The 13,871-nt window shown below is 34.3% G+C and overlaps 1 protein-coding gene across 1 annotated transcript in view; it reads left to right on the forward strand.

The window, feature by feature from the left end:
• Nucleotides 1-13,871, forward strand: part of NAV3 (neuron navigator 3) — a 576,609-nt gene that overhangs the window by 478,728 nt on the left and 84,010 nt on the right. Inside the window, exons 12-13 of the mRNA XM_058190061.1 lie at nucleotides 785-1,168; nucleotides 8,153-8,272. Of these exons, the coding sequence (XP_058046044.1) occupies nucleotides 785-1,168; nucleotides 8,153-8,272 (504 nt within the window). The remainder of the gene's footprint in view (nucleotides 1-784; nucleotides 1,169-8,152; nucleotides 8,273-13,871) is intronic.

Genomic DNA, 13,871 nt, shown 5'->3' on the forward strand with positions numbered 1-13,871 from the left:
CTTGTATGGTTCATATTTAAACAATGCCAATCCATAATAATTGTGCTGTATAGATGAGGCCATTCTGAATGATAAAACATTGTGTGTTACTTGTAATTTGAATCTTGCCACTTGGGTTAAAGTAAACAGTTTTAATAGAATTTAGTCTTGAGACTGTTTAAGGATGGAGAAAGCAGGTTATTCAAAGGAATAGTATTTGTTAATGGTAATGACACAGCTGAGTGACACTGTAGTTGCCAATTCTATTAAGAATATTGTGCTTATTTTTATTTAGAATGTATTTACTGAAACAAATGGGAAACATTTCAAACTTAATCTCATTGTCATATTGCAATGAAAATATAACTTATATTAATTTTAGCTACTGGTATGTATGAGTGATTCATTACATTTTACAAGAAAGTCCCTGATTTTTAAAAAAAACACCTCAATTTTATTTTACAGTACTTTATCTTTTCTACTCGTATCTTGTCACTGCATGTCATTTGGTGAACATTTAACAGGTTTTATTTTCCATTTATTTTATTTTATTTAAATCTTATACATTAACATGGTTTTATCTCAAAGCCTACCATCGCTAAAAATATAGAAAATCTGAGAATGGAAATTGGCTTGTTGCAGAAAAATGTCAGCCTTAGAGTGACATCTTTAAAAACAGGTGCTATTTTTTCCCCTAAGACATGTTTATTTAAAAGTAGAACTTTCCTTTGTCTACCTTTCATTTCATCCCATGTGCATAGAAATATGGACACCATGGTTCAACAGTTTTTGTTTTGCTTGACAGCACATTGGAAACAACATTTGACAGTACTGTGACAACTGAAGTGAATGGACGAAACATTCCTGGCTTAACAAGCCGATCTTCTCCAGTGACCTGGAGGCTTGGACAAGCTAGTCCTCGACTCCAGGCAGGTGATGCTCCTTCCCTGGGTGGAGGGTACCCTCGCAGTGGTGCTAGTCGCTTCATCCATACTGACCCTTCTCGATTCATGTACACCACACCTCTTCGTCGTGCAGCCATCTCTCGTCTTGGGAACATCCCCCAAATTGACATGGGTGAAAAAGGAAATAGTGACCTGGACATTTCCTCTGATGTTGATGTTGGAGGGTACATGAGTGATGGGGACATTCTTGGGAAGAGCCTTCGAGCTGATGACATCAACAGTGGGTAAGTTTTTCTTTTTTGTAAAAATGAGATTACAAAGAATTGTGATTTTTTAAAAAAAGTAATTCACAAATCTGTTCATAAACAGAAAGGAATGAGGCAAACATCTGAAAAATATGTTGAATTTATTCCTGGCTGATTAGAACTATAATAATTTATAATGAAAGTTATTAGCAAAAATAAATTAACCAATTAACTAATCAAATATTTTACTGTTTAAAGTCTCATTTGAATTCATAACTGAATTAAATTAGTTAATTAAATTATAGTTATCTCCAGGCCTTTTTTTTCTTGTTACTATTTTATGGAGGCAAATATGCAACATGAATTTCATGTTTAATTTTTCTGATGCAGATAAACACATGGCTTACTCTTTGGTAGTTTTTAGAAAGGCCTTGTCTTTTTGAAGACTTATTATAATGAATTTATAATCTTAAATGATATGGCTTGAGGTTTTATAGCTTATGTCTTCTAAAATTGCTTATTATTTAGATTATACATAAAAATGGAAAGATGAATATCCTGAAGAGAATAAAGGAAACTTGTTTAATAAAGAATATGATATATACCTAGTAGAAAGGAGCCAACTGCTTCTGTGAAATAAGACTCCTTGTTAAATTGTTTACCGTTAGAAAATGTCTCCTAATGTTCAACCATAATCTGCCTTCCTGATTCCATGGCTGGCTTTTTGGAATGGCACACAATTTTTGTTCACTTTCTCCACAATGCTTTTCAGACACTTGAAGATTCTGCCATATTCTCCTCTTGTTATTATCAAAGTTAAACTTGTATAATACCTTCAATCTGTCTTTCTAGAATTTAGATACTAATTTTCCAATACTTTTATGACTGCTTTTTCTGAACCTATTCCGATTTATCTAATTCTACTGGACATAATATTCAATGTGACATCTGTGAAATGTTATCTTATTTGCTTAATATATTGTTAAGCATTACATACCTATTATATATGTATAAAAATAGTTATGATAATGTTAGAGATGTGTTGTTTGGGTAAATAAATGTACAGGTACTTTTTTTTTATAAAGACTTCTAAAATACAAATGATTTGTGCTGAATGTTAATTTGATATATGAGGAATATTATTTTGAAAATTAAGATACCAACAATCAGGATAGTTATTTTGATTGGGAAACTGGAGTGACTCACTTCAAGCTAAAATTAGAGCAAGGAGATAAATTTGCGATCTTTGGTAAACTCTTTACCAAATACGGGAAAAGATTCTAAGAGGTGTGAATATCTATAGCAAATTTGTAATAGATGTTCCATTAAGAGGGATGAATATTGCTCTTACTATAAGTGTGCTTCTACTTATTTTTTATATGAGAGAAAGAGTTGGGTATGACAGAAGAAACATGAAAGTAAGTTTCTGTGGAGATTATCAGTCATCCAGGTCATAGTTGAATCAAAGGTGCTTTTTCAAAAGCCAACTGGACTGTTTTTTTGCTTGAGGAAGAAGAAGACATTTTCCTTCTCATCCAAGAAGCTTCATCAGTTCAGACAGGATGGTGGGAGGATGGAAGAATTGGTTCTGATAGGAATGGGAGGGAAAGGATTTTGAAGGATCTCACTTCTTTGCAGTCATGTGGTCATTAGCACTCTCCCTGAGGTACCTTGACACCACATGGGGGTTGAGTGGTGCCGTCAAGGTCATCTATATCAGAATGCAAATGGGGATGGGATTTTCTTGGAACTGCTGAAAGGACTATGTTGTAGACAAGAGATAGGCTGTGTGTTATATTCTCTTCCATTGACAGAGGGCTGCTCAATGTTAACATAAATGGCCTCTTTCTTTTTTTAAAAAATAATTTTTATTAAACATTTTTCAAAAAACAAAAAATAATCTTTAAACAATAGTTTCTTTCCAACAATTTCGCAATGGTTAATCATTTCTTACTCGTCCATTTTTTCTCCCTTATTTCGATGTATCCTTTATACATACAAGGATAAAGGATACATATCCTTTATGCTTTCTATATTCTGTCCACATTGTGGATAGGGAGTACCATTGATTTGAGAGGGCTAAAAGATAAAATTTATGTTAATAGGATAAAAATAGGATAAGGGATGCAGTGGCTCAGTGGCTAAGATGCTGAGCTTGTCAATCGAAAGGTCAGCAGTTCAGCAGTTCAAATCCTAGTGGGCTGCGGGGTGAGCTCCCATTACATGTCCCAGCTTCTGCCAACCTAGCAGTTCGAAAGCACGTAAAAAATGCAAGTAGAAAAATAGGGACCACCTTTGGTGGGAAGGTAACAGTGTTCTGTGTGCTTTTGGCATTTAGTCATGCCACAGAGATGTCTTCAAACAGCGCTGGCTCTTCAGCTTTGAAATGGAGTTGAGCACCGCCCCCTAGAGTCAGGAACAACTAGCATATACAGTATGTGCAAGGGGAATCTTTACCTTTACCTTACCAAGTCTTTCAGAAGACTAAATAACCATAATAAAATAAAATTAGTCATGGACTAAATAGCAATATTTATGATATTTTAAAAGACTTTTGATAGTGAGGTTACAGCAAATCCATGGTTTCCTCACTTGGAATACAATTTTGCCATCTCATAATGCTGTAATGTCCTTGGAATATAAAATAAAATTCTAAGCAGGTACCATGTACTTTTTTGGTTTGTTTGAACCAAAACTATGTGATAGTTCAGATAGGGGCAATCAGCTTTCAGAGAATTGCTTAAGTCTTCAGAAATCTTTCAATAAGTCTAGGAATCTCCAGGATTTAGCAGAAAGGGTTTTGAGGAATCCCAAGAATTTCACATTAAAAATTCCCTATATAATCAGGGTTGAGTCAAAGCTGAAATCTAAACATTGTAAATCATATTTAGAACCAACTGAGTTATGCAAAATTTATTTCTAAGCAGACCAGCTGAGAACTGAGTTATATTTGTACTTGTTCATTGATTCCAAGCTCTGTTTTGGCATTTAGTATGTTAAAAGTTCATGAAAGGGTTAAACAGCTAGTGAGAGCAAGTGCAGGGAAGCTACACTCAATATCACTGGACACGCACTGGTTCTGAAGATCCTGAGTGTTGACACAGGAGAAGATACACATACATTCGCTCAGTTGTGAAAACTTGAATTGTATGTATTTTCATCTAAATGTGCTTTGAATTCCTGGTGGATGTTAACTTTTATTGCACAAATATTTGTAAAGGATGCAACAATTTGACTATTTGCAAAGTGTGGCTTATATATGTACATGCCTTCATCACACTACTAAGGTTTCCAAATGTTTCCAAAAAGGTTCAGGCCTTGTACAATCACAGCCCCCTTGTAATTTATTTAAGTAAACCCTGTTGTCAAAGATAAGTCTGAAAATAAGCCATACCTTATTTTCAGAATAATGTAGAAGTTTGAGAAAAGGAAGGCTGCTTTAATGAATAGTGGTGAGATGCTGTGTTTTTTCGTGTGAAAAATATAAATACTTTTTCAAGCATGCCAGGCCTACTAACTTTCTTCTCAGACTTTGCAGATGATTTTGTTGCTGATGAATTCTTAATAAAATTAATATGCAAAACTTGTTATTTTCTTCTATAATTGTTTTTACTTTACCCTAAGACTGGTTTGTTCAAATTAGATAAGTATTTAATTTTAGATTTATATTCCACCATTTATCAGGACACGTATCATAAAGTGGAGTAGTAGATGCTGTCTAGTGTTATTCCTGTACTCCTAGGGTTCAGGCTAAAAAGAGAGGAAAAATCACTGTACTCTCTAGCCTGAAGTCAGGACACTCTTGGCATTAAAAGCAAAAACATATTGAAAATGTTAAAAAAAAGGTGACAGCTTGATTAAGAAGGTAGATTGCTGATTTTTGTTGAATACTTTACTGCTAGTAATCCTTGACTAAAAATGTAAAAAAGTATTAACTGGTTTATCAAAAGAGAAAATAAATTAGGTTGCCTTTCTTGAATGGAAATGATCAAAATGGCAGTGTCTTAGCTAGAATATTTTAAAGCACTGTTTCCATTTTATATTAAATAAGAAAAAAGGCTAATAAGCACTAAAAATACATGCTTCACCCAAGCATGCCAAACCTTATCTCTTTCATTCTCACTTTAATTACTTTAAACCTTGAGGACAATCATCCAGGAATAATTAAGAATTAATATGAGAGAGTACTCTGTTTCATATGTGTAGTTTCTCAAATAAAAATTTTACCCACCTGAGACTAAAGTACCTTGAACTCTTAAATATGATTTTCACCTTCTTTTTCTTAATTTTTAATTCTATTAAAATGGAAGTTGCAATAGTTTTACCAACCCTCACCAAATGCCAAATATATTTCAACTTACAAAGCAGTGTGGTATCTCAGAAATTGCAGATTCCTGCTAGAATTCATATTAGGCATACAGTTGCTTCAAAATATGTTCCTAGCATGTATGCTCCTGAAATGTCTAAGAAATGGCACTAAGCAAAAATGAGCTTTTCATTGATCTAATGTAACAAAGCGAATGAACAATAGTTTACTTAAGGCTACTAAACTAATGTTTGAAATCACCGTTTATTATTTGTTTATGGATTGCAAATATACATGGAATAAACCATGAAATACACATGGTTTATATCTAATGTCCTGGTTTATTTCCAGTTTGCTTTTCAGTAATGTCTAGGTTCTGAACTATTCACATATGCAATAGAAACTAAAAAGTTTGAAAAGTAAATAAGGCATGAGCTAATAAACCATGACTATTTTGCCTAAGGAATGGAACAGAACAGAACAGAACAGAATAGAATTTTTATGGGCCAAGTGTGATTGGACACACAAGGAATTTATCCTGGTGCATATGCTCTCAGTGTACATAAAAAAAAGATATGTTCATCAAGAATCATAAGGTACAACTTATGATAGTCATAGGGTACAAATAAGCAATCAGGAAACAATCAATATAAATCATAAGGATACAAGCAACAAAGTTACAGTCATACAGTCATAAGCAGAAGGAGATGGGTGATGGGAATGATGAGAAGATTAATAGTAGTAGAGATTTAGTAACTAGTTTGGCAGTGTTGAGGGAATTATTTGTTTAGCAGAGTGATGGCGTTCGGGGGAAAAAACTGTTCTTGTGTCTAGTTGTTCTAGTGTGCAGTGTTCTATAGTGTTGTTTTTAGGGTAGGAGTTGAAACAATTTATGTCCAGGATGCGAGGGGTCTGTAAATATTTTCACAGCCCTCTTTTTGACTTGTGAAGTATACAGGTCCTCAATGGAAGGCAGGTTTAGAATGTAAGAAGGTTATATTGGCATTAGATTAGAATCCTAGCTAATCCTACCCACTGTATCATTGTGACCATACAGATAATATCAAGCTATAGTAAATTCACTACAGTAGGAATAAATATTATATGTCCTGACCAGAATAGATAGAAAGAGGATACATACTGGAGCCATAGTTCCTCTCCTACCCTTGGAACCATAGGAGAGCCTCTCCTACCCTTGCAGGATGTATGATAACATATCGATGTAGCCTCTGAAATGCATATCAGTTTTGTGAATAAGGCCATTTTAATCAGCAATACAATGCAGTATCAAATCATAAATACTTCTCCTTTTGTGGTATAGCTGGGAAATAAAGAAGAGGGAAGTAAGATAGCTTCTAGTAGGAAAATATCTATCCTTTTAGCTGATTATTTTCTACCTTGTCAGCAGCAGCAGCTTTCCCAAATATCAGGCAGAGATACTATTGGCAATCTGAGATGCCAAACATGGAAATTTCTGCATGCAGAGATAGAGGAGGGAGAGGGGGAGGGAGGAGAGAGAGGGAGGGAGGGAGAGAGAGAGAGAAAGAAAGAGAGAGAGAGAGAATAGAAGGGAACTAATCAAATTTACAGATGATACTAAACTGGTAGGAATAGTCAAAACCCCAGAAAACAAGCTTAGGATTCAAAAAGAACTTGACAGAACAGCAATGGGCTCTATCCAACAATATGAAATTTAATGTGGAGAAAAGCAAGGTTTTACACCTAAATAGGAAAAACCAAAGGTATTAATACAGATTAGGCAAAACCTGGCTAGGTTAAAACAGTAAAACTGTAAGAGAGCCCCGGGACTCTTAGTGGACGATCAACTTAAACATGACTCAGCGAGTGTGTGTTTAAGCAGCCATAAAAGCTAATAAATTAATTGGTTGTATAAATCAAAATCACGTGAAGTATTTGTACCGCTTTATAAATCCTTAGTAAGACCACTCCTGGAATGCTTTATCCAGTTTTGGTCACCACATTGCCAGTTGCCAAGAAGAGCAACTAAGATGATTAAGGGCCTGGAGACAAAAACTTATGATGAATAGTTGCAGGAATTGAGTATGGCCAGTCTAGAGAAAAGAATGACTAAGGGGGACATGATAACAGTATTCCAGTATTTGAGGGGCTGCCACAAAGAAGAGGGAATCAACTTATTTTCTAAAGCACCAGAAGGCAAGACAAGAAACAATGGATGGAAACTACTCAAGAAGAGAATCAACCTGGAATTAAGGAGATACTTCCTAACCGTGAAGACAGTTAACCAGTGGAACAGCTTCTCTCCACAAATTGTAGGTGCTTCATTACTGAAGGGTTTTAAGAAAAGACTGGACAATCACCTCTTGTATCTGAAATGATATTAGGGTCTCCTGTTTGAGCAGGGGGTTTGGCTATAAGATCTCCAAGGTCCCTCTCAGCTTTATTCTGATTAAGACAGACAGACAGTCAGTCAGTCAGTCAGTCAGACAGACACAAATAACACATGTGATTAGCATATTTAAATTAATAAGGGATCTTAATTATAGAGATGTTATTTTGTCATTTGATTTAACAAGGTTCACTCTGATCAAGATTACATATCCTTAGATTATTAAATGCAAAGAACAAAAAGTTTACCTTTAATTCATATCAATAATAGTTGCACTGTATAGCATAACAAAAATGTCTATAAGTGGTAGCCTTTCCTACTAATTCATTTTTATATTTATTATTTTTAGTTACATGACCGATGGAGGGCTCAATCTATATACAAGAAGCTTGAATCGAATTCCTGACATAGCTGCCTCTCGAGATGTCATTCAAAGAGGAATTCATGATGTGACAGTGGATGCAGACAGGTAAAGCCTTCTTTTTCTGTACGAAAGAATGTCAAATTACAGAGGTTTGGGAAAGTTATTCAGGACAATTAATTTTCAAATAAGTAAATATTGGGATCAGTAGCTGTAAGTTGGGGAGCATTAAAAATAATGGCAGCGAAACCTAAGTTGGAGTTGGAGAGTTATGTAAAGAGAATTGTGTATTCTTGAAATACACAATGACCTTCCCCCCAAAAAAATCTCTTGTATCAACATCCACCAGACAATTACTATCAGAATGACCAATAAAGTTGTGATTTATAATGTGCTGCAAATAAATTGTCCTGTAGAATACAAAGGCAGAGCAGCTGTCTAGCAATAATGCCAGCATTTAAGAATGTGTTCTTGTAAATCAGATGGTGGTTAAAAATAACAAATTTCAGCATAACAGAATTTGTGCTGTAATTTTTATTTTGTATTTTAGACTATTTTCTGCTTTGTGCCTATACTGCAGATTATGCTTGTGGAGTGCAGCCCAATTACTAGTTTACAGTGAAATTGTAGCCTTCACATTTCAGATCGTTTCCCACCACTTGACCAAGTTCCTGTGCCATCTGCTAAAGCAGAGAGAATTTGACAGAACTGCCAGCTTCAGCTCAGACTAATCCAAAGAGTTTTTCATCCAAGTCACGATCAAAGAAAAATGTCATCAAAAATATGAAATGGATTCTGAGTCCATGTCTGACTTGTTAAGTAATGTCTGAACTCCATCAAGCCCCAATTAGTACATATTTACTTTAGCAATAGATGGATCTATCTTAGCTACCTAGAGTAGAATAAGAATAGGTGGAAGGTTTGCAGAGGGTGATTCCCATCTGAAATAAGGAGGAATTTCCTGACATAATTGCTATTAAGCAATGGAATATCTATCTCCATGGGTTCTCCATCATGAAGATTTTAAAGAACAGGTTATCAGACATTTGTCTGAGATGATACGAGGATTACTGCCCTCAAGATCCCATCCAGCCAAGTGATCTTTATTTACCATGCACATTTTCTGTTCTTTTTTGAATGGCTCCATCTCTCCCTCTCCCATGATTTTTACAAGCCAGTAATAATGTTTCTTTACAATATGCTTCTTCTATACTTGAGTCTATTTGTACTTGAGTCTAGTATGGAATAGTTTTTGAACATTGGAAAAGGAAAACTCAGGCGTACCACAGACAAGAAAAGAATGATTGTGTGCTTTAACAATCAAATAAACTGGCACTAAAATCATAAAATGTTAATTTTCTATAGCTAAAATTTTCTTTGTACTTTGTACTAAGGCTATTTACTTTCTGGACCGTTCCATTCAGTTGCCTAAATATATTTGTATGCACAGGGGTTGATCAAACAGTTACAGAACTACAGGAGAATACAAGAAAATCCATTTATTTGTTTTATTCATGCAATTGCTTTATTGTATAAGTTTCAAAGAAAATAGAACCTTCACATTTCTAATTTTTATCTCTTTGCACCAATTGGAAAGACCATCATTTTGAGGATTTCCTGGTGTATTTAACTTACAGGTACTATAAGGAAAATTATTTTCTTTTCTCAAATCTAAAATATTGCATTTAGTTTGGGCCTACCACATTTAGAAAGAAATTGAAAATTTGAAACATGTCCAGAGAAGAGCAGTCAAGGCAGGAAGGGACCTGGAAGGACCTCCAGCTACTGTTGGAAATACCAGGTAACAGTTGGTGGTACTGAGTATGTGTAGCCAGAAGAAAAGAAGTCTGCGGGAATATATTATAGTCGTCTGTCTTCAAGCAGTTAAGGGTTTTGTTTAATTAAAGTCTCTCTGTGTATGCATTAACCAAGAAAGAATTATTATGGGAATAATAAATGAGAATATTTATCTCTTTGCATCTGGTGTTCTTTTGATCCCTTATATTTCTAATTTTGCAAATACTAAAATTCTTAAAACAGGTAATAGAGTTATCCTGTTTGCTACCTTGGTTTTTGCTTCACTCCCATGTAAATGGCTGAAGTACGTGTTTAGGAAGTAGAATTTTTTTTTTTAGTGTTGATTACAGCTGGGAAATATAAAAGTGAGTGTCATTTGTATCTCATTATTATAGGAGGAAAATTTCAGCATGTGCAGTGTAGCAGACTGTCCTAAATAGGCACTGTGTTTTAAATACACCTGCAGAGCGTGCATTTTCTCTGATTTCACTGCAGCTAATTCTAGGAAGAAAACAAATCTATACATAGACTGCTTTTAATTAGACCAGTAATTTTGTACAAAAATTTAAGCCATGTGCTATGTTAATTTTCATTTCAATTTATATAAAGATTTTGTACAGCTCTATTATCTGTGAAGATATTTATTTTAATCTATGGATATAAACTCCTAAGCTTTTAACAGTTCTAGTGCTATGCAACACAAAATGCTATTGTTAATATAAATGATACTGTGCTTAGCCAGAAATATATTTTAATACATTTTTTATTTTATTTTTTATTTTTATTTTATTCAGTGAATAAACTAAAGATATCTAACAATATTTTTAAAAGAATATAATTTTTAAAACTACCGTATATACTCGAGTATAAGCCGAGTTTTTCAGCACGTTTTTTGTGCTGAAAAACGTCCCCTCGGCTTATACTCGAGTCCCCAGTTTACCCCAGTTTTTGGGGTAAAATTGGGGACCTCGGCTTATACTCGAGTTTTTTTTTTTTCACATTATACCGGATGGTGCAAACTTGGCGGGCTTTTGCATTAGCGCGGGGAAGCCCTGCCGGTGCAGTGAGAGGGCGGGGCGGGGGAGCCGCCAGCCTTCTCGGCTGAGGGAGGGAGGCTTTCCCTGACCGGTAGCTGCCTCATTTCCCTCCCTCGGCTTATACTCGAGTCCCCAGTTTACCCCAGTTTTTTGGGGTAAAATTGGGGACCTCGGCTTATACTCGGATCGGCTTATATTCGAGTATATACGGTATTTAACATGAACAATAACATAGTGCCTAAATTAATTTTTGAATTTATGACAAATATGGCAAAGTTGTGTCTTTACAGATTTTCTAAACACTGAAAAATTAGAGGCCAGATATAACACTTTTTGTCAGAAAGTTAATTTCTAAAGGGCCTTTCCTGGACATTTTAGTAGCCACTCAGTTAAGTAACAGAAATGTGATTCTTTTGATAATCTTAAACAATTCAGGATTTTAAAGGGAATTACAAACATTTTAAATTTCACCTAAGAGGCAAGTGGCAAACACAGATTTTTCAGAACAATATGATTAGGAAAGCTTACACTGTTTAACATCCTGGCTGCTGCTCTTGTACTTACTGCAGCTTCTAAACAGTTTTCAAGAATAATCTATGTATAACTTGTTGTGGTAATCTAGAAAGGATGTAGATAAATATATAAAATCTGACTCATTTCATGTCACATGAAAAGTAATTATTCAAATTCACTCTTAATCATAGACACCATCTTCAAATCCAGTGACAACCGAGGACCTAGGTGGGCCCCAGTGTGTGAAACTGCTAGTCCATGGAATGTAAAACCCCATTCAAAATAGAATGAATCTCAGACACCAAAACCCTATTTCAATATCTCTATTTGTATGAATTTAATTTCAGCTTGTTCCCCCTACTTACCAGTAGTTCAGTTTCAAACTTTGGAAACATGTAAATGAAGATTCTAAAAAGGTTCTAAAAAGTATCTAAAAAGGTTAAATCATGGCAAACTGGATCAAAGTTTATTAATCTGAAATGTTTCTTTACTCATCCAAGTAACCTCATCAGTCAAAATAAAAAATTAAGTCAAGAGAGTTGTTGTAATGTACACTTGTCACACCAACTGCAGGAGTTTCTCCCCAAAATATATTGCAATATTATACATCATATAATATATCACAGTAAAACAGTGTTTTGCTATCAAGAATGGTATCTTGAGGCAATGGATAGGTGTCAGAAAATTTTGAAAAGCAGTTCTTATAATAAAACTACACACTGTGGAAAAAAGCACTTAAAGGGAGCTAAAGATTCTTAATGGTTGAGAATAATTCTTTGCTCTTTTTATGGTTTCTGAATTGCTTTGAAAAAAATTCTTATTTATAATATAAATGAATAAAATCTTCTGAGAGAATGAGAACCTTTGAACTGGTGATAAATTCTAAGTGGCTCCCTCTCACTTACGAGTGAAAGCAGCTTTTTCCTTGAATTTGAAGAGGGAGGGTGTGCTTAAATCAAAATTCCAATGAAATAAGAATGTGTTGAAAGAACTTTTCAGTGAATTAATCAATTGTTGCTGAAATAATAACCCAAAAGGAAGGAAACTGGCAAAGTGTAGCTGGCCTCAACAATTCATGTTATCTGGGTATTTTTTGCTGTTAAATAACTTAGACATGGTAAGAATTAATTCATGTGTTGTATAAATATGCTCAATATAGCCAATATTCAACTAGGGAAAATCAAGATGCAAATTTACAGTAGTCATATCATGCCTGATCCTACACTGCTTGGAAAGAAAATTCTGATATGAAGCAATGCTGCAAAAAAATAACATCGACAGAAATGCATAAATATTTGAATTAGACAAAGTGATTGACTTGTAGTTCTGTAACACTGATCTAAGCAAGACTGCTCGCAAATAGTTTCTCATCACTCTAATAAGATGAAGCAAATGTCTCCATGGGAATCTTTATGCAGACTGATACCCTAACTTCAAAGTTCCTGTGAAGCAAAAAAAGTTCCTCACAGTAATTACATCCCAACTCATAGATTTTGCTACATCCATAAGGTACTGAAATTAGAATAAAAATATTATGGAATGATTAGCTAGCAGCTTCAAAGTAACATACTAAAGGGTGGGTTGGTGGTTTGGGGTTTTTTTTGTTTTTTTGAGGACTAGAGTAACTACTTTTGTTCTGTACTACAAACATAGACTTCAACCACTGTCTCATTCCAAATGCTATCTTCCTTTTTAAATGAAGCAAAACATTAATTACGTTTGTACCAATTATGAGATCAGAGGAGGAGAAATCCAATTATGTCTTTTCCATATCATTCTCACTCTATATCAAATTTAATTCCACATTAAAAACTGCCACAGTCTCATTCTTGTCCTCTTCTATCACCTTTTAAAAAATCATTTTTATGATATTAGATAAACTCAAATGTAACTTCTGAATGCAGCATTCCCAAATATTTTTCAAAGTTAGAATGTTTTGCTTCATTCTGTATTAGTGGGATTCGTCTCCTTTATAATTAACTATAACTTTCTTGTTTCCTCTAGTGTCTAACTTTCTAAGTTCCTTCTTATCATGCTTTCCCCCAATCAACAACATTTTCTCACAGGAATGTTTCTTATTCTTAGTTTCAAAATATACATATATTTTATAGAATTTTAAATAATCCACAGGAAGGAACCTTGTATTAATGTCAAAAATCCAATTTCAAATCCATGTGGTCTCTTAATCTGTTTACAACTTTACAAAATCAATGTTTTAATCATCCTTTTCCTATTTTCCAATTTCCTATTTTCCAAAGTTATAAGTGCTGTTGTAACTTTGAATGGTCACTAAAGTAAGTCAAGGACTAGCTATATACCTTATGAATCATTTTGAGTTTATAATACCAACTACTTAATTC

Source organism: Ahaetulla prasina, chromosome 7 (genome assembly GCF_028640845.1).
Source record: "Ahaetulla prasina isolate Xishuangbanna chromosome 7, ASM2864084v1, whole genome shotgun sequence".
In the NCBI taxonomy this organism is placed as follows: Eukaryota; Metazoa; Chordata; class Lepidosauria; order Squamata; family Colubridae; genus Ahaetulla; species Ahaetulla prasina.